General features: G+C 43.7%; 1 protein-coding gene across 1 annotated transcript in view; it reads right to left on the reverse strand.

Annotated features, from left to right (window-relative positions):
* Positions 1 to 20,730, reverse strand: part of PDIA5 (protein disulfide isomerase family A member 5) — a 102,554-nt gene that overhangs the window by 16,653 nt on the left and 65,171 nt on the right. Inside the window, exons 12-14 of the mRNA XM_084265441.1 lie at positions 15,879 to 15,949; positions 14,674 to 14,837; positions 12,007 to 12,137 (exon numbers count right to left, since the gene is read on the reverse strand). Coding sequence (XP_084121567.1) covers positions 12,007 to 12,137; positions 14,674 to 14,837; positions 15,879 to 15,949 — 366 coding nt within the window. The remainder of the gene's footprint in view (positions 1 to 12,006; positions 12,138 to 14,673; positions 14,838 to 15,878; positions 15,950 to 20,730) is intronic.

Raw genomic sequence — 20,730 nt, forward strand, 5'->3', positions numbered from 1 at the left:
CCCAGTTTTTTTCCCCCCCTACCATTAACAGTAAGGGCTGGGAAGGCACACAGCAGTGCAGTAACAGTGGGGACCACCACATTCCTCACAGTGGAAACCTCATTCTCAACAGATCCAGTACCTGAAATATATGGTTTCTGTGGGTGAGAATTCAAGAGGCAGGGCTGATGAATAGCAGACAGGGGAAATCAAGTAAGGAAGCAAGCAGGCTTCATTCAGACCCATTAGCACTGAGGGGCTGGAGAGGGAGTCAGATTAAATCTCCTCTAATTAGAGAGGCATTTAAAGGAAAGATAGTGGGCCTTTTGGGAGATGAAGTGATGGAAAATATATAGCCCAGCTTATTTTCCATGGACCAAATGTACTGACAGCAGGAACTGCATGATACAGCATCTTCTCTGGGTGTCTTTGAGGAATGGACCAATAAACTAACTGGCTTTTTGGTCTGGGCACAGAGATGTGTTGAAGAGGGCAGCACAGAGCTGGCTTCATTCTGATGGAAACACAGGTTTGAGGACTCTGAAGAAAAGTAAATGAAGAAATGAAGAAATTTAGGTTGAGCAGGAAGTAGTTGCCAAATGAATGCCACAAAAAATCTGTACAAATGATGTTTTACAAAGATATCACTCAGGGAAACAGAAAAATTTACTCAAGCCTATTTGTCATAAGGTATTAAAGACACAAAATTGATCTTAAAGACCAAGTAGGCATTGTCCAAACATACGGAGTAATCAAGCATATGTTGTGGTAGCAATTCAATACATCCACAGAAATAATATCCTGTATTCAGGATTCTGCACATTTCCCATAATTGCAGGGTCCCATGGGATACAAAAGCGATGTAAAGAGGATTTCAAAGCAATGGAACAATCGAGTTAATAACCTTTATATCTTTAATAAGAATGGGGTATTCTTCATTGGACCGGGTTTCTTTTTTTAACCAAGTGGATTGTTCAGAGATGACAGCGAGTCAAAAGAGAAACTTAGAGATCCTTAAAACTTCAGTGTACAAAAGTATCAGGACCAAATGGATATTATAAAGATGTCTCCAGAATAGTGCATTTGAAAAGATACACCCTGTAGGACAACAAAATTATTAGATTTAAAATGAAATTATGTGAAATTTTCAGAACTGCCTACAGGAATCAAGTTCCCTTTCCAAAAAACACAGGTTTCTACTTGCTTAAATATGAAAAATGTCCTTTAAGTTACTTCATGCTTTGTTTAATTTGAAACTACAAAGCCCAGTGATATAATATAACCTCTCTACAGTTGAACAGTACAAGGTTAATTCAGTTTCCTTAGAAGACTGGAAGCTGTATTAGCATAGCACATAGAAGAAAGGTGAAGCTGTTTTTAATGAATATAAATCAAAAGCTAACAATTTGTACAAAATAGATAAAGGAAGCAAATGGACATCAAAGCAGTATCTACAGTCAGCAGAGGTAATAATGATGTTTTAAGTATATAAGGGGTTTTAAATGTATTAGAAGCAAAAGAAGTCCAAACAATACTAGCATTATAGCTTTGAAAGAAAACTATGGAGTTGTCAAAAGGAACTTCACTGAATATATAAATGAAAACATTAAGTAGGTGTGGAGAGAGCCTCTATGCCTGGCACCTCCAAAATTTTGCAATTCTGGGTCCACAAACCAAGAATGAGTTCAAACTGGAGGGGGTTCAGAAGACCCAGAAGAAAAAAATAACAGGAGCAGAAGGTGTGTGTCATGGCAAAGGGAGTCAGGAAGCTCAGAGTGAGTGGCAATAGCTTGAATCCAAAGATTAGGAAGTGATAGAAATCAAGGAAGAGTCAGCCTAGTTTTCGTTATGAGCTATTCAAGCTGGGGGCCAAAGGCTACATAACCTCAGAGCTGGCTGCATGCTGAAATTCAGACAGGAAATTCACATCCCCATCACCAGCGATTTTTAGTCTGAAAGGAAATGGTTTTCTAAAAAAAGATGCTTCCGTGTAATGGGTCTTCACCTGATCAGACTGCAGCAAGTCCTTCACTCACATCACTGGGCTAAAATTGCTACAGAGGTGATATGGCTTTGCTGTCCTTGTATCACTGCCTCCTGAGGACGCAGCCCCGCTGAACCTGACCTGAGCATCCCAACTAAAATGGCTCTACCACAGCATGGCTTCAGAAAGCACTGCTTCATACTTCCTGCACACCATTAATACATGATGATGTATAATCCCATCTGTGTTGTTTCTGTGTGTGCTTTTAGCATTTCATACATAATAAATTCTGGAAAGTAAAGCAACAAAGCAGCATGCGTGTATCTTATGTGGGATTTTTCAAAGCGATCGTTTACACATGCATATATTTTAATGTTGTAGACTGTTTCTGTATGGAATATACTAACTTAAACTATCAGTATTTTCATGGTGAAGTCCTGGCCAACTCTCAGAGGAGATCTGAAAGCCCAGTGATTTGTGAAAGCGTGGCACTTGTGCTGCCTGTGCTCCATCCTCAGCATGTGGAAAGGCTCTGCTCCCCCCTTCAGCCCCCAGCTTCCTTTAGTACCTCTCCACGGGTGATCTCAAATGCTTTACTAATATCAATTAATTACGCTTCAAATTGCCCCTAAGAGAGACAGGCGTGATTATCCCCCTCTGTCATTACACCCAAGGTTAAATGGAGTCAGGATGAGGTTAAGTGACTCCCAGGGTTCACAATCCTGCTTGAAGGGGCGCCGGGCTGCAAGGTGCTGACTCCATTCAGTCAACAGCCCAGCCATCGGGGCCCAGAGGGCTCAGCATGTGGCAGGATGGAGCCCTCGGCATGCAAAGCGCAGAGCAGGGAATGACTTTCCGATTCCCCATCTCTGCTTGAAATCATCATCCTCTGAATAACAGGGGTAGATGCTGCCCCCCGTTACTGTTTTCTAAACGACTGCAATTCTGAGCGAGTGAAGGCAGCACACTGCACAGCTATCAAAGCAGAGCCGGCAGCTTGCAGCCCGCAGAGTAAAGCAAAAGCCTGTTTCCACTTCAAGGGTTCCAAGTGATTAACTAGAATTAAAACAAGAATATTACTTGGTCAATCAAGGAAAGACAGGCCACAGACAGTAATTGCACAGATAAGAGCTCAAAATGGGCATACTGCTGAAACCAGCACAATTCTTGTAGCTACAGAAGTTACTGGATCCACAGGCAGATTTGAGAAAGGCATTTGGAGATGTTACTGAAAGGTTAATTTGCTTTTGTTCTACCAGTAGAGAACCAGAAGGCCTTTTAATTGAATATATGGAACCAAAGCTCGTTTTATGACATGACCTGACACATAGCATAATCATATTTCCAAGACACAAGTTATTAGTAATTGAAAGGAGGGGGTTTGTCCTTTGATTTGAAAAAGGTCATGAGGTTTTCAGTTAAGCATCGGGTCAGGCAGGGCTTGCCTTGCTACTCTTTTAACAACAACAGACAATCTGCTACCAATTTCACAGCCTGCTGGTGGGTTCTGTGTAAGTTTTTTCCCAAGTTACCAAAATTCTTATTTTGTAGCATGTTGGAAGTAAACAGAGGAGACCAGTGATACAAAACCCAAATCTTTGGAAACCACTGCCTTAGACATGAACAACTGCAACAGCAGCAACAAAGTTATCACAAGCTGGCAAATTGCAAAGGTGAGAAGAGGAGAAAGGCATAGAACTACTGCTCTGTTTTATCCACTACAAAAGGCAAGGATATGACAAACTGCAGTGAATTACAAATGACATGACAGCACCTGGATTTGGCAACTAACGATCCTTAAAGATGGAAAGCTGTGCAGCAAGTCACCTATGAATGGAAAGGGTTAAAGAGCAACAGTTATATCCAGAGCAAAACTTGAAGCATCAGTTCCAGCAGACCTGGATTTTCAAGATAAACTGGGTCACTGGCCCACAGGGCACAAACAAAGCTGGTAACAGTTGTTAACCATGTCAGCAACAGCCTTGGTTAACTGCAAACACCTTTACAGAGCAAACGAGCTAGCACGCCAGTAGATACAACTGGCAACCAGAAGACAAGCTGCTCTGAGTCCAGCACTGGGGAGGCACTGTTGAACTACACCTGCACTAAGTGAGGCTCAAAAGCAGCCTGTTAGGACAATGGTGCATCACCAGAACAAGTATGTCTTACTGGAAAAGGGCTTGATGACAGTGTGTTAAGGGTGGGTGGCATACTCCTAGTTAAATGTCTCTTAACATACCCCTACAGAGACTCTGTGTGACACTGCACCAACACAGTGCTGTGCCAGCAAGGAGAGACTCTCACAGGGCAAAGGCATGCACTTTGCCCCTCTTCCCCTTCTCACATGCCTGAACTGTTTACATACAGATAATGTTCTTCACACCAAGTCAAGCAGCTCTAACATTTTAGGGTTACAGCAGATTTAAAGCCTGAATGTTGTTTTACGCAACAAGAGGAGCTGGATCGCCCCAACAAATTTTAGTTTAATGCCATAACTTGGTGAGCGCAACCTCTGAGTGCTTCCATCACAGCTACATACAGCCCTGTGAGATGCCTCAACTTCCAAGCTGAGAGCAGTTAAAGCTGTTCTCTCAGTGCTAATTAATATCCTCGACACAAACACTGGGGCTAAGAGCGGCTCTGCCTGATTGCAGAGACCACTCTCTAAATTCATCCTTCATCATAACCAGGCTGCGGACGGGCTCCGCAGCATCAGCACTACTTACAGGAACGCACCTCACTACCACCAGCCCGTAGCAAGAGCACCCCTAATGCAGGGGAGAAACCAGTCAGGGGCAGAGCTAACATATCAGAATTCTGCAGTGCCAGCCCCCGCAGGATTTAAAGCCTCATTATCAGAGGGTCCAGACCTCGCTTCTGCTTCAGTCAACAACCAGAAAATCCTTCCTGCGAGGGTTTTTGCCTTGAAACGGATTCTTTCTGTTCAGCATGTTTTTAATAATTTTTTGATAGCTTAAGCTTCATTTACAAACAGGCACATTTTGTTCAGGCTCTTTGATACAGCCTCCTAATGAAAACTTAACAAGATGTGCTTGCAAGCAACAGGAAAAGCCTCTCGGTTGGAGCCAATCGGAGGTGATCATGAGACACCGAGTTCATCTGTGCCCCTGCTTTGCTCGGCACATCTGGACCCACCAACTCAAGTATTAAGTGTTTTAGCCCCCCTCTGTGCATCCTTCACACAGGACTTATGGCACCCAGGTCTGCTCAGCGCTGAGACCCCGAGCAGTCATCTCGGGTACAGCAGCCGCTGGCTGGAGCCTCACAGCCAGTCAGAATTGCTGTGTCTCGTTACAGCAGTCCAGCTTGGCCAGAACACGACATTATCTCACCAAACCCTCCTGTGCAAAGGCTGAGATAAGGGTGCAACCAGCTCTGTCCCAGCTTGCTTTAAAAAAAAAAAAAAAGGGATGAAAAGGAAGCATTACTGCTTTGTTAAAAACAGCTTTTGGGTGACAGCACGCTAGCAGGGCTGCAGAAGCAGGCTGGCCCTGGCTGTTGGCCAACACATGGTCTGCACCCGCTCACACCCTGTGCCCTACTCTGGCAAGGATTCTTGGCCAAGTGCTTTGCTGTTGTATATTCTTGCCTAACTTGAACAGAAGAAACCACAGAATCATAGAATCTCCTGAGTTGGAATGAACCCATAGGGATCATTGAATCCAACTCCTGGCTCCACACAGGGCCAGCTGAGTCAGAGCATGGGACTGAGTGCATTGTCCCCACGCTTCTCCAATGCAGGCTCAGGGCTGTGACCAGTTCCCTGGGGAGCCTGTTCCAGTGCTCAACCACCCTCCCAGTGAAGAACCTCTTCCTAATATCCAGCCTAAACCTCCCCTGTCACAGCTTCATGCCAATCCTTTGGGTCCTACCACTGGTCACCACAGAGAGGAGATCGGCACCTGACACTTCACCTCATCAGGAAGCCATAGACTGCGATGAGGTCTGCCCTCAGTCTTCTCTTCTCCAGGCTGAACAAACCAAGGGACTTGTAAGGAACAGAGATAGAGGATGATTAATATCTTGAACAAAGCCAGTGAATAAAATTAATTCAAGTTTGCTTTAGCTCTCAGTATTTTATGCACTGCTGATGAAACACTCAGGGATGAGCAGCACTGATTTAGTTGGTTCCCTATCTGATTTCTTTCTTACTTCTTACTGATGGCCACATGACCCATCAAGACAGTGCTGATGTCAAGATTCCTCCTTGCCTTGGAAGCCAAAGAACTTTTTTTCTTTAACATCAGAACTATACCCAGGTGCCACCTCCCACTAACAGCTCAGAACAACACTCAGCCTTTTAATGGCTCAAACACCATCTCAAAGTCTTCCGTGATTTTATCAGGTGCAACACCGATTAAGCACCCTCCCTCACTCCAGCCCTGAAAGAAAAACCCTACAAAAAAATTTAAGTGAAGAGCCAAGGAGGCTGATGTCTCTTAATTGCACATCCTCTTGTCGCAGCACAGCCGCTTACTCAATACAAAAATACCTCATTAAAATCATCCTCAGTATGGTTTATTTCTGTGTTCTTTGGGTAACCCCTGTGGGTCAGGCTTCACCAGAAAATAACCTTTTCCAGCTGACAAAAATAATTTCCAATGAAGTGAAAGTTTCACTGCTGAACACAGAACCGGAAATCAGCTCCCAGCAAAGTATTTATTAAAAATACCCATTCTGCGAACCCTGTTGAGTCCCACAAATTGAGGCCATTTGGCAAGTTAATAACATTGGCAACTGCTGCCCTTACAAACCATTAAAAGGGAACATTTTCCCCCTATTAGTTCTCATTGCTGCTGAAAGTCTTTAGTTTTTAAGAACGCTTATTACCTTGTGTTTTTACAAAAGAAAGAACTGAATTAATTTGGTCAGTGCTGAGCCCTTCCACTAAAAGTGACTGATCTAAAAACTATGTGTCCCCCCACATCATTTGGAGCTGTTAATGACTGTCTATTATATATAATTCCTGCTTCTGACACAGCTGATTGATTTGTAGTCTCTTTAGAGGCTCCAATCTTGACACACACACACACACACAAAAAAAGATACGACTGACTGTTTTCTTGTGTTGGTCTCTCACTCTTACAAGCCACAGGTGGACAACTTCTGTTTCTGGGCAAGAATTAGCAGGGGGTGTTATAAAGCCTTTCCTAATCCAGAGAAAATCAGAAATTCATGGAAAGGATAAAAAAAACCCTCAAAACCCTATAACCTAAAGCCACCCCACCACCATCTATTTCAAATTCTAGTGTTACTATTCCTAGAAACACATTGTTGCTGTGGCTGGAAGGCACTTCTGGAGATCATCTAAGACCACATCCCTTGCTCAAAACAGGAGTCAACTGCAGGTTGCCCAGCATTGTGTCCAGTTGGGTTTTGAGTATCTCCAAGGATGGAGACTCCACAGCCTGTCTGGTCAACCTGTTCAACCACACCCAACAGTAAACAACAACAACAAAATACAAGCCAAGCCACCTTCTCTTATGTTTAAGCATCCATCCCCAGGCACTGCAGACAAGTCTGGCTCTGTCTTCTTTACATTCTCCTCACATTTCAGATGACCCAGACCCTTCACCACCATCATGGCCCTTCACAGAATCCACTCCAATATGTCAATATTCCTTCTGTCACTGGGAAGCCCAGGACACAGCAATCCTATTGTGTCTCACCAGTGCTGAGGAGAGGGGAACGATCAGCTCTCTGGAGCTGCTGCTGGAGCTCTGCCTAATGCAATCGAGGATGCCCATCTATAGAGTCTGTATCCTCAGTTCTGAATTGTTTCTACAAGAGCAGACAAAACCTAGCAAAAGTCTGAGGAATAGCTAAAACTTGATGGTCACATCACCAAATTATAACATCAAAAAGGCATATTAAACCCCAGGAATGAACAAGGTAGGAGAGCAGAAGAGGGAACAACATGAGTTTTAGGGAGAGAATGTGATGGTCATTAATTTGGAATGGGTCTTTGCATTGGCTCAACAAGAAACTCCATGGCTCCAAGGTCTTCCCCAGCCAGAAATTTGGGTTAAAAACACAGTACACTCCTGAAAAACTACCTGCATCTCCTTATTTAATTGAAAAAATGTTCATCTAACTTCAATTACATTTTTTTTCCTTAATTCAGTTTGAGTAATGCAGCAAAAACATCTCCACTTGAGAAGACATGTTATTTACTGGAACTTTGTTGCCCTCTGTAATTCTGACAACTAATCACAACCGACTGCTTCTATTTTGCACAGTTTTCAGTGCTATAGTAGGAGGAGGTTAAAATTTAATGCATTGGCAAAGTCAAATCTCAATTATCTGGGATAATGGAGTGGAGAGAGCACATAAAAGCAAAAAGGCAGATAAAACACATTCAGATAAGCTATATGAACAAACAGTCAGGACATGAGAAAGAAGAAATAAAAGTCAGCACACTGATCCCAGAAGAGGCACTGATGCAAACTGGTTAGTCCAGGAGACTAGGCATTTAATGCTACACACAGCTTCTGGCCATAGCCAGTGAAGCACTGCAGTCTAACTGGTGTAGGCTGGACCTATAATTGACCATTTGGCTCACTTAAAGAGCCCCCCAAATTCTGACCATCCACATACTAGGCTCTGTGTGTACACCAAACCATACTCACTCTAATTGTCTCCTCTCCCAGTCTCTGGATGAAGCCAAACAGTGACAGAAAGAAACCTGGAATAGTTGATGGTATCCAGTACTCCAAGGACTGGTCTATGGAGATAATACAGACACGGATCCATAAACCCTCCCAAAACACCTCTAAAATGCTGGTGCAGTAAGACAACTGCTTTCACATGCTCCTCAACCCCCTCTCAGCAGTCCCCAGGACACAACACACACCACCTGTGGCACAGTGCTTCACTTCAGCAGGCTGTATCATCCTCCTCTTGTTGTAGGTATTTTGAACTCAGAGACAAGGGAGTGGGACAACAATTACATCTTAGGGCCACATGAGCCCCACAATGGTCCAGAGAAGAGTCAGGCCAGGTCCTGTGGAGCACAGATGCCAGCAGCCTGTTCCAATTGCTAGCCCTGAGAAGCATGGACAAGTGCCAGCCCACACCATGAGCCTGCGTGATGTGGTGGTCAGGGAGGGTACAGACCTACCCAATGGACATTGGATAATCAGGTCCAAGGCAGTTATTAGCACAAGTAGCATTAGCTTTTCTGCAGCTGGGACTTCTGCCCCAAGTCAGTACTGGGGACCTGCCCCTACAGCTGCCTCCTGCCCCAAATCAGTCATTACAGTGCATAGAGATGCCAGTGGGGAGGAACAGGAATGAGAAAGCGAGAACATCACTCTCTGAGGGTGTCACATCCACAGGAGAGGATGTTCTTTCTTCCCAGCAGTTTCAAGAGTTTTGATTCTGATTCTCAGTCCTTAAAATATCCCACAGGCACTAGGAATAACCTTTACGCTTCACCCACATTCAGGGTGATGGAGTAATGAGTTCCCCATCTTTTCCATGTGGATGTAGCAGTCTTTTCTTCCAGAGCTAAATCACTGTGAAGCACTGTTCAGTGCCATTAAAGCACGGCCCAGCGACGTCCAGAGTTATTGGCACAGCAGCAGATTGATGGTTCTCCTATACATATTAAGTAATTTCAACTGGGAGCTGCCACTGAAAAGCCAGATCTCATTTTACTTTGCATGTAAGATATATATCCATGGCCTTTGCCTAAAGGTTTGTCACTCTATCTGAAAGCTTTACAAAGGTCAGAATATTCAACTTTCTGCTTTAAATTCTAATGACAGATGAGAGATACATTTCTTAGCATAAATATTTATATATAAACATACTTTATATATGCATGTATACACACACACCCCCAATCCTAAAATATCCCAGCATATGTGTAAGTGTAACAGATACTGTCAGAAAGTCACAAGTGAATGGAGTAACATACTGTGAGTCTGCACTGACCTAAGATGTGGATCTGAATTGAGAAAGAAAATTACTTGAGATAATGGCACCCGGCAATTTCAGCAGTGTTTCTTCTGCACTAAAATAAGCAAGTTAAGGCTAATTGGCAAGGTAAGCTCCAAGAGGTCTCAAGATTGAGAAAACGGTAAACAAAAGTTAATCTATCAAATTTAGCAGGAAGCACATTATCGCTGCAGAAAAGCAGAAAAACAGACTGATTTTTACTGTTCTGTCTCAGTACTGATTATTTCACAGAAACCAGAGATCTAAAATACTCAGCTGCTCCTTCCCCCTGCACCCTACAAAAGGGCAAGCTCGTGGCACTGCGTTTGCACGCCGGCTCTCTGCTCTGCACACAGACACTTCACATTCAGAGAGCACAAACCCGACAAACCCAACCCTGTGTACGACCCACATACTGACAACAGCGACACAGGCTGCCTTAGGAGTCATGGGGAGGCCAGAAGAGGTTCCAGTTATCAACCCTCTGTCCTGTATATAGGTGGCCCCATGTAATGCTGTATCCAAAACTGTGCAAGACAGATGTGTCTGAAGGGCAGCCTCGAAGGACCCAAGAGTCTCACATCACGTAAGCCTTCCTTTTACAGCCCATTTGTACAGACAGGACTAGGCTGGTCTTTATTCACCTCTCCTGGTGTAAGGGTAGAAGCCAACCTGCAAGCAACAGTATCATAATTAGCCCATCAGGCATGTTGCCTCGTTGCAAGCTGGTCTCAGGGTTGAGAGCTATATGCTCACTACACATAGTATCTTTCCTTTAAACACATCCCTAAAAAAGACCAAGAATTTAAGTGCCATAAAACGAAGCAGCTAAAAACCAAAATGGAAACAAACCTCTCTCTTCCACAGAAAGTCACTCATCAGGTAGAGAGAACTCAAGAGACAGCGAACTCCTAAATCTTACCATTTCATGTGCAGTCATTTGATTTTCAAGTTACAGCTTGCTCTTAACCAGTTGAGATCCATGAATCAGAAATTCCTGGCACATGGGCAACTTTTAGTCAATAGGTGGTGGGAACTGGAGTTGAGAAGGGATTAAGTCCCCTTCCCTTTTCTTTTACAACCTTCCAGAAATCTCCCTTCTGAATTGCACCCCTCCCTTCTCCTACATCCCACATCCAGCAAGGCTTCATGGGAGCCCAAAAGCATTCATGTTTAATTCTCTAACAGAAAAGCAAAATAAGGGGCCGCCTGATTAAACATTAAGGACTGGAGCTTTTTCTCCCTTTCTGGAAAATAACTTCAGTTTAATGGGAACAAGTTAGTAACTGCTAATCTGAAGGTTATCCGTTAATTGCAGAGCTGGCCATGTGATAGGCAAGTTTTCATGCATCTAAGGGGAGAGGGCTGAGTCATAGTGCTGTGAAAGCGAGTTAATGCTATCTAATATTAAGTGCCAGGATTATCTTCTTCCTTTGACAGACCCCTCAAAAGTTAAGAGCCTCTACCAAACCTGCCTGTCTCTGGGACAGCACAGGAACACAGAAGAGGTCTCTCCCATTTGCTTAATTTATAACGGGCCTTATTCAAAACTTCTCTAAAAATATTCTCAGAAGCTTCAAAAAGAAAGTGTGCATGTGATGCACACAAAACAATCTGGAAAGAGGAAGCTATGCCCATGTTCCCAGTGGAGATTTAAATGTAGATTTATTACAGAGAAAATTTATTCCATCAAAATTTGTTCTCAGCCTCTGGGGACTGATTCCTCCTACAGCACTATATTGATTTCACTACTGAAGTGCTGCACTAATGAGTCAGGCTCTCCATGTCCATTGTGCTATTATAAAGGATCACACTTTGTTATATGGACCATAAAATGCAGCAGAGGAAAATAAATCTGGTTTGTTTTTGTACCCCTGCCTGCTTTGGTGTCTGTATTAAATGCAGTAACTCTTTGAATAAACACTATATACCAATTTGCTTCCATTTATAAAGATACAAACAGCAGTGCCAATGATTGTCCCATCCAGTTCTACTCAGAATCAGCTCTTTACCCTTAGAAGTCTGGGTACATAAACCGTAGGGTTTATAAAACCCATCCACATTGAGAGGTATTTACTCACATGGTGCATAGAACATGACAAGGGTATGCTTCTTCTTCTTTAAGGACTCCCTGAAGTCTTCTCCAGCAAGGTGGATAACACTAGTCTGTTTTTCTTCCCATGCAGGCTCAGGTGGTGGTGGTGCTTCAGGACTAGAAAAGAAATGAGATTGGTTTGAAAATGTTTCAGAACGCAGGCAAAGGGGCATCACATCCTGGTCTTAACCACCATAAGGGAACTGAGGTTGAACAATCCTCCAGAGTGCACGTGCAGTAGAAAAACATGTTCTATATTTTAAAAAAATAAGGGTGGGGGCGAAAGTTAATTTTTGGAACTGGATATATTTAAGTTATAATACTCAGGCATATAAGTAGTGATGCAGAATAAATATTTCCTACATTGCATCCAACATGTGGGTAGAAAAAACATTGCTCCTCTACCACTGTGTCATCCATAGTCATGAATTCAGAAGGGGAGCAGGCAGGTGAAAGAATCAAAAGGCAACTGATACAGAACAGCATCTTCCATTCAAACATCCTTTTTGTACTCTTTATCGCTATCATGCAAACTTCTATAAAGAATTTCATGACCTGCTCTTGAATTCAGATATTAAAGCCAGGATGCAATACTCAGCATCGTTCCACCTGGAAGACTGGGGGTGACTGAACTGGAATATTTTGCCTTGATAAAGAGAATGCCAGGTTTCAATTATGACTGCACATACTGACTAGATCAGAGCAATCCCGCACATCCAGAGCACCTCTAACAAAACTTCTGCTATTCACCAGCTCACAGACTTCTCTCAGACTCATTAAATTCATTCCTGCTGTATCTTAAATAGTGATTACTTATATAAAATCATCAGAATGGTGCCACGGTATAAAGACCTTCGTATGTCGCCTTGGTAATAAATTAGCTTTTCAGACTTTTCTGTCACTTTGAATGACACCATTTTAAGTTGTATTGGGTACAGAAAATCCAAATGAAAAAAAAAAAAAAAAAAAGCTTGATTTTTAAAGTTCTACTCAAGGTCACTCAGTGGACATCCATCATATTTCCATCGATACCAATTTGCCAGTTGTTAGCAAAAGAATTAGGGCAGCTGGTCTGAATTTTCACACAAGCACAGTTGGTGTGAGCTACCATCGATTATAGTTACAGGCAGAGGTGTGACTTCATCTCACACTAACCTCTCCATGCTGACCTGAAATAAGCTACCCAGATACTGGTAACAACCTAGCACGGCAGCACAGACTACAGCCAGCACAGAGGGATGGAGTCAAAACCCACAGGGCTGTGACTAGACCCCTCACTGGGATAAGTTTACACAAGCTATGCTTTTATCTCCAGCCTGCACCCCTGATACCTCCCCCTATTTCCACCCACATCAGCACAGCCGTGGCAATTACAGGCTGGGTCTGCAAACGGGGATCTCGCTCTATCACACCTCCAGTTGGGAGAGCATCCAGCAGTCAGAGCAGGAGACCAGAAGCCTTGGTTTCACCTGTGTGCTGACAACCTGAGGCTGTAGGCAAAAGTCTACCAGAGGCACATCGGGATCCAGAAGGGACTAACACTCCTTCCTCACTGCTTATTCACCTGCCAATACATATAGCAGCATCAACCTGAGCATTAAGCTCAATGCAAATTATGTAGAGTTCCAGTACTTGAGCAAACTGGTGAAACTAGGACAGTGACTTAATGCCCAGTATTGACACAGCAGCCTGAGCATGCAGGGACACCCAAGGAGTACTGTATCCACATGTAAAATGCAGATAGAGCTTCCAAAGATCTGACAGGCCATATCTATTACCTGATTCCACGTACTCAGAGATGTGATTTAAAAATGAAAAACACCCCAATGACAAACACCCTCAAATCCCCATCCAAAAAACCCACAGGCAATCTCCTCCCCCCCACAAGTAAGAGGAGAGAAATTGAGACTCCATTCCTCACACCAACTGCACTTAACATTTAAATGATTAAAAGACTTCACAAAACACTGGCAGTTTTTCTCCCATTGAATAATGCAGGAACTACATTAGGGTTACAGAATGTACAGGAAATGCATATTTTATTCCAGAATATTTAAAAAAAGAGAGTTGTGCCAGCAATTTACTTCTTTGAAATGAAATTATTTTGATCATACAACAAACCTAATTCTGCATATTTTAGCACATCACCCAAGAAAAGAGGGGAAGTGCAGTCAGAGGTGCTGGTTTTGTTGGTCTCACTGGCTTTCCTTCAGCCCCACATAGCTGGTATTCTAGGCATTGGCTCTGAAATGCTGGGAACAGAGAAGTATAACTGCAGAAATTCAGTTACTAACAGTGAAATCTGCTGCTCAGTACAAGGAGGGAACAACAAATGTTCTGTTTATTTTTCAGAGCCATTGCTATTCCTTCTCCAGTGAGAGGCTTAGGGCATATTTGAAAAATATTTATTTTGGGAAAGAATTACCAGGACAACTATGAAAAACCCCACAGCAAATAAAGGATTTGGCGTATTAGAGACCATAATTAACATACATGTTTGTATGGCTTTGAATGCTGGATTTCAATTTGGTTTTGTTAGCAAGGGATTTAGGCAGTCAATGAAGTTAGGTTTAAGATTTACTTCCTCACCAGAGAATTTTTCAGCAGCCAGGAACCAGGAACCTGAATACCATCTCAAACCCTCAAAACTTACTTTAGCAGCCAGTCGATAATCTTCTTCTTTGTTCTGAGGTGTGGCAGAGTGTATTTCTCCTCTCCATCCTTAAAATACTTCAAAGTAGGAAACCCTGAGATGTGATATTTTTCTGCCAGCCCTTTGTTGACGGTAGCATCGACTGCTGCAAGGACACCTGGGCTCTAAAACACAGACCACTAGTTGTAAATCCCAGCAACATACACACCCTGCTTTGTGAGGACACAGTGGACTTGGGGGCAATCACTCACTATCTAGAAGCCTTCGCTTTCTCACATATGCAGCACACACACAGAGAAAGACACAGGGGACCGATGCAAAACCAGGAAGGGACACTTTAGGGACCACATGTAACCAATGTTACCTGTTCTCCTCCCATTTCTGACAGGGTTCTCTGTACATAATTCACTTTATAATGCTAAAAAGCTGTTACCAGGAATGGCATTTACTCCCACAATTCCCAATTTCCCACAGAGGAAATGAGTATTGTTAAAGACACATTTAGTTCAAGTTGAATTCATCTTTCCCTAACTTGCAGGCATCTTTACGTGGACAGCCTTTAGAGTCAGGAGAGAACAAACACTTGTACGATGTGATTCATCTGATCTTTGTTTTTGTCATCTCCTCCCTCTTCTCCCAACAAAATGACTCTAGATGTCTCCACTGAAGATGTCTAAAGTATGGGGGAGACTAATCCTCGCACAGCGTACACAGCGTGAGACCGAATCAATAACACTAATACTTATATTACTGCATCTCTCTTCTCCAGCCATGCTGATGGAGCACTTAAGATGAAGCTAATGGAGTGATGCAACCACAAACAGGGTATTTGAAAGAGGGATCAACCCCCTTGTTTTTTTTTCCAAGTGTAATTCATAAATAAAAGCCTATGTTTCTTCACATTCAATGCCTTTAAGTCAGGGAAAAAAAAAATCCATTTTGGATTTGATCATATTATGTATAAGGCCTACAGCAGAATACATAAACATTTTTCGATTTTGTTTTCGTTCAAAACAGAATGTTCTTTCTAAGACTTTGGCAGGGCTCATGCATTAGCGATGAGACTGTACTTTGGAAGCACATTTTGAAGGGTCCTGTGGGAGGATGAGAACAGCTGAATTTGTTGTAGGGAGGAAAGTCACTTTTATTACTCCAGTTATTTATTACTGATTATTTGAAGGATATAATAAAGGAAATCAGCTTACATCACTGGCTACATGGAGAAACTCTGCAGCCTTCTCATATTCTGGCTTCATTTTCTTACAGTGCCCACACCCTGCCAAAAAAAAAGTAAAAAAAAGAAAATCCAATTAAGTTGTAGACGCCACGGTTATTCATTGACCCATCTAACCATCATCAAAATCCACAACCATGTGGTAGAGATTTACTAGAATTTAGTATGCATTTTACCTAATTGATTTTTAAAGCCTTAGTATGATTTAGGATCTTTTCCAAAGTGGTCACTACAGTTTAAACAAAGAATTTAATCTATTAAAAAAAGAATAATAATAAACCCCCTGAATTCACACCCACACCTCTCCCCTTCCAGAAAGTACTAAAAACACCACACTTATCAAGCCCATCGTTTCTAGCATGCTCTCGGGGCGAGGCACAACCTCACCCATTTCAGTTTCCAAATCTTTATCTGCTTTAAAAAGAAACATCACAGGCCCTCGTGTGACTTCCTGACTTTAGAGCCGAGGCCTACACTAGCACAGCTTAATTGAGTAACGCAATTTGAATTAAACTGCACCGATAATAAGCCCCGCTTTACGGTGGTGCAGCATGTCCCTCTAGCAAGGATTTGCACTGATTTAATCACATCAGTGTAATTACACCACCACATATGTTCTCAACATAAGCAGGGCCTGTAAAACCGAGATAATGGTGCTTTCTCGCTCGTGCGAAGTTCTCCAGAGATCTGCCATTACTTCACCGCTAAGTGCTGACATTACAATAAAGTAAAATGAATGCATGAGCGAGAGAGGCAGATTTAAAATAAATTATTTGGGTGTAAATTAAACTGCTTTCAGCCTGTGCAATTGCTTCCAGGCAAGTTGAACTTTCAGGACCAGGTGAGGCTCCTACCACGATGTGAAGTTAAGTTACGCTTCAACACATATGGTGATGCTGGGCCTTGGGGACAGCCCCTTCCTCACCCCAGAGGGACCAGCACAACCACAGTGCCCACAGGGTCACAGCAAAGGGACAAAGGGGCAGAGACTGACACCCAGGCAGGGCGAGGGCCGGCTCCTGTGCACAGAACGGCAAGGCAGCTGTCGTAAGGCCTGCAGCATGACCCAGACCCACTGCACTCGCCTGCCCTGGTGCAACGTAATCTCGACGCAATCCCTCGCCACCCTTTTTCCTTGTGCTTGCAGCAGCAGCCGGCTTTTCTTTCTTCAGCTGTTCTTGTTGGAACAGGCACTTGAAAGCCCAGACTTTGCTGAGCTTTTGAAAGTCATATCAGAAAATATGGGTAGAAATGTTTCAGTGCAGGACAACAGGGTTGGGGCTATTTTAAGACCACTTCTAAAAGACAATAAACCAAGGGCTCAATCTCACTCTTTGACACCCACTGATGGGATGGCTGCCAAAGGCAGCAGATGCAAAACTAAGCTTGAACTCAACCGGACAACCATGTTCTGTACAGCACAAAGCAAAGAGCATCTGCAGCCAAGAAGCGACAGGACATCCAGGTGTAACCTCACCACAGCAATCGAGTCTTCAGCAGAGCTCCCACCACCGAAACACAACACGAAACACACTCAGGGCATGCTAACAGAGTGGTGATGTTTGAACGAAGACTGCAAATCCCACCTGAGAATTACAGCAAATTGAATTACAACAGTCAATCCTAGACCAAATGCCAGTTCAAACATCAGCTGAGGTCTATACTGCTTAGTCATCTGCACAGAATCACAGAATCATTAAGGTTGGAAGAGACCTTCAATATCCTCTAGTCCAACTGTTCCCCTACTACCTATATTACTTACTAAACCATGTCCCTAACTACCTGACCCCCAGCTCACCACAACCTCCTTTCAGGTAGTTGAAGAGAGCAGTAAGGTCTCCCTGAGCATTTTCTTCTCCAGACTAAACAGTCCCAGTTTCCTCAGCTGCTCCTCATATGACAGACCCAGGCTCACATTCCAGACCCTTCACCACCCCTTCTCTGGGCATGCTCCAGGGCCTCGATGTCTGTCTTGTAGTGAGGGGCTCATAACGACCTGTGTCCTTCTTTTGAACAAAAGCCCGTGCTTTAATGGGGTAGAAGCATGTGTTGGTTCAGCCCCAAACAGTGGCTGAGTACCACATGCCGCTCGCTCACTCCCTGAGGAGAAACAGGCAAAGCCTCCATGGGCTGGGATAAGGACAGCTTACTGACAAAATCACTGTGAAAGGGAAATAATAAGAGCCTGTGGCAAATTTCACTCACACCCAGTGATAACACAGAGAACTTTGGTACCTTATTGACGCAACAATGACAAGAACACCGCATGACACAAGGACCCCAGACACCTCGGGTGCACTTGGACTGCTCTGGAGGCACCCAGGAGCATCCCTCCCTCCCCAGCCAGCCCCTTTTATAGGGGAGTGATGCCAGGTGGTGGAGAAACAGCCCAGGGTAACTTGGCTCCTCTGAGCTGGCTGCTTGGGGAGGTTAACTTTGGCCTGGCCAGAACCAGGACAGAGCAGCAGAAGGAAGGGATCTCAGCCGGAGGAGGAAGCTTTGCTTTGGTTTTACCTGGTGCCAGAAGCATGTGCCACCAAGCTGGGAACTGGACACAACAGCTTCAGAGATGAACTCGGGAAGAAGCTGGAAAAGGCTGAGGAAGAGTTCCTATCTCAGCACCACTTGTCTTGGTTAAAAGCACAAAAGAGGCTGGCAAAATGATTTATTTGCCACCCACAGAGAACTTGCAGGCATATGGCTTTGTGGAAGGGGCTGACAGCTCCCTTTGACACCTGCCCGAGTTGATTTATTTCTCCTTTTAGGAGCAGGGAACTTTATTCATTTTTTGCTCTTCCTCACTTCTAAATAAAGGGCGTCTTGAGTCCCAGCTCAGATACCTGGGAACCCTCCTGAATCAGCTAGCCCAAGTTTATACCAAAGCATGCTTTTTTGCAGGGATAACTTCACCTTGGTGGGCTTTACACAGCGTGTCCTCCAGCCAGAGCAATCTTCATACTGTGCTCTAGATACAGTATCCATACAATCTACACTATATTCCACAATCCACCTCTACAACCATTAGTATCAGAGGTGATCAAACACCTCAAAAAGCCTGGGTTCTCACAAACCCTTGCAGAGAAACAAACCAACCCACCCCCCCAACCCCAGACACACTTTGCTCAGGAAATAAAAACCAATCCAAAGCACCTGAAATTAAAGTAAGTAATATTTTGGAGAAAGATAACCAGACTGTAAAACGTCACCATTCCGGGTTCTTTCATGAACATCAGACAGACACAGCACTACTGACTGCCACAAAGCTAACTCATTCATGCTTAAAATAGGGAGGAAGCAGGATCAGGTCTTTAAAGGTACTTAAATGCGAACTGAAGTCCTCAAATCTTTATCATGCAATGCCTGCTCTACCCCTGACAGAGGACAGACATGCCAGCCTGCAAAAAAAGCCAGCAGGTTAAACTGAATCTGAAAGAGGGACAATGAATCTTAAGAGCTTCTCCAACAATAAATGATGCTTCTCAGGCTGTCTTTATGAGAATTTTGCTATTGCACACTACAGCCTGCCTCTACCTACCACTGCAGGAATGGGCAAATATGCATTAGAAGTCAGACCTACACACTGCAAATCAATTCATCTCGCCTATGATTATTTATCCTAACTTTCAATAATCCTATGATGATTGCCAATAAATTCAAGGGCAGTGAAAAAGTCATTTAAACAAATTCCAAGGTCACTGCCTCTCCTTTGATTGCTACTTTAGGTTGTTCAGCAGCAGCTGTATCACTCTGCACTAAGCTCCTCTAGTTTCAGATGTTTTCTGTTCATAAAATGAATAGAAAAATAACAAGAACCTACAGGACCTGAGCCCAGATGCTCCAATGTGCTGCATAAGGTCTGTTGGGACAGTGGAAGGAAGCCCACAGGTCTGTAGCAGGCATCTGTGATAGATGTGCTCTTAGAAGATGCACTGTCATATCAAGCATATACTGACATTAAAACTAGAAGACTAAGTAAGGGAAGCAACTCATTCAATCCCAGGTGAGAAGAGAAAGGTTGCAGTTGACACAAGGATACCCTGCAGCTCACTCCAAGCACTGACGTCCTCTGAGCCTCTCTGGGTCACAGCTGGTGGAAACACCCACAGGACTTGTAGGTGTCTATACAAGAGGACTCCCACAGCCTCAGTCTTTTCTCGCAGAAGACAAGTAGCTCCTGGGGAGGCACAAGTGAGTTACAATCCATCTGGCAGCAGAAACCCATAGGGGTTCAGTGCCTGGCTTTGCTGAACAGTTCTGGACAACTCCTTTGACCTCTCAACACCTCATGCACAAAGGGAGCCCCAGGCTGCAGGGGCCAAGGCTCCATGGAAGAGAGCACACAGGGGACGTATAAAGGAGTGTTACAAGACAGGAAAAAGTCACAGCTGACAAAAATCTGTGCTAGAACACCTGATACAAGACAGGTCCTTGCTAACTCTTCTTAAAACACATGTCTTAATGAAGCAAATGCTCCATTTTCCCAGTTTTTATAATTGTTCATCTTATTTGCACTGCACAGCCAAGCAGCTAAACAGCTCCTCCCATCAGTGCAGTCACTGTCACACAGCTCAGCACTCCAGAACAACGGCAAACACAGGTCCCCAAGTCACCCCAGCAGAGAGTAGTCATCCCCTTCCAGAATCCCACTGGAGGACAATGGACAACACTTGCTCAGCAGTTTGAGAGTGTGACTGAGCGTGACCATACTCAAGTGTCAAGGCTGAGTGTGGACAGAGCTATGTACACGAGAGGGTGAGCAGCACCATGGAAGGTTAACAAATACCAGGCAACCTTTTTTTTTCCTTCCCCAAGTAGATACCTAT

Source organism: Gallinula chloropus (genome assembly GCF_964237585.1).
Source record: "Gallinula chloropus genome assembly, chromosome: 5".
NCBI classification, from domain to species: domain Eukaryota; kingdom Metazoa; phylum Chordata; class Aves; order Gruiformes; family Rallidae; genus Gallinula; species Gallinula chloropus.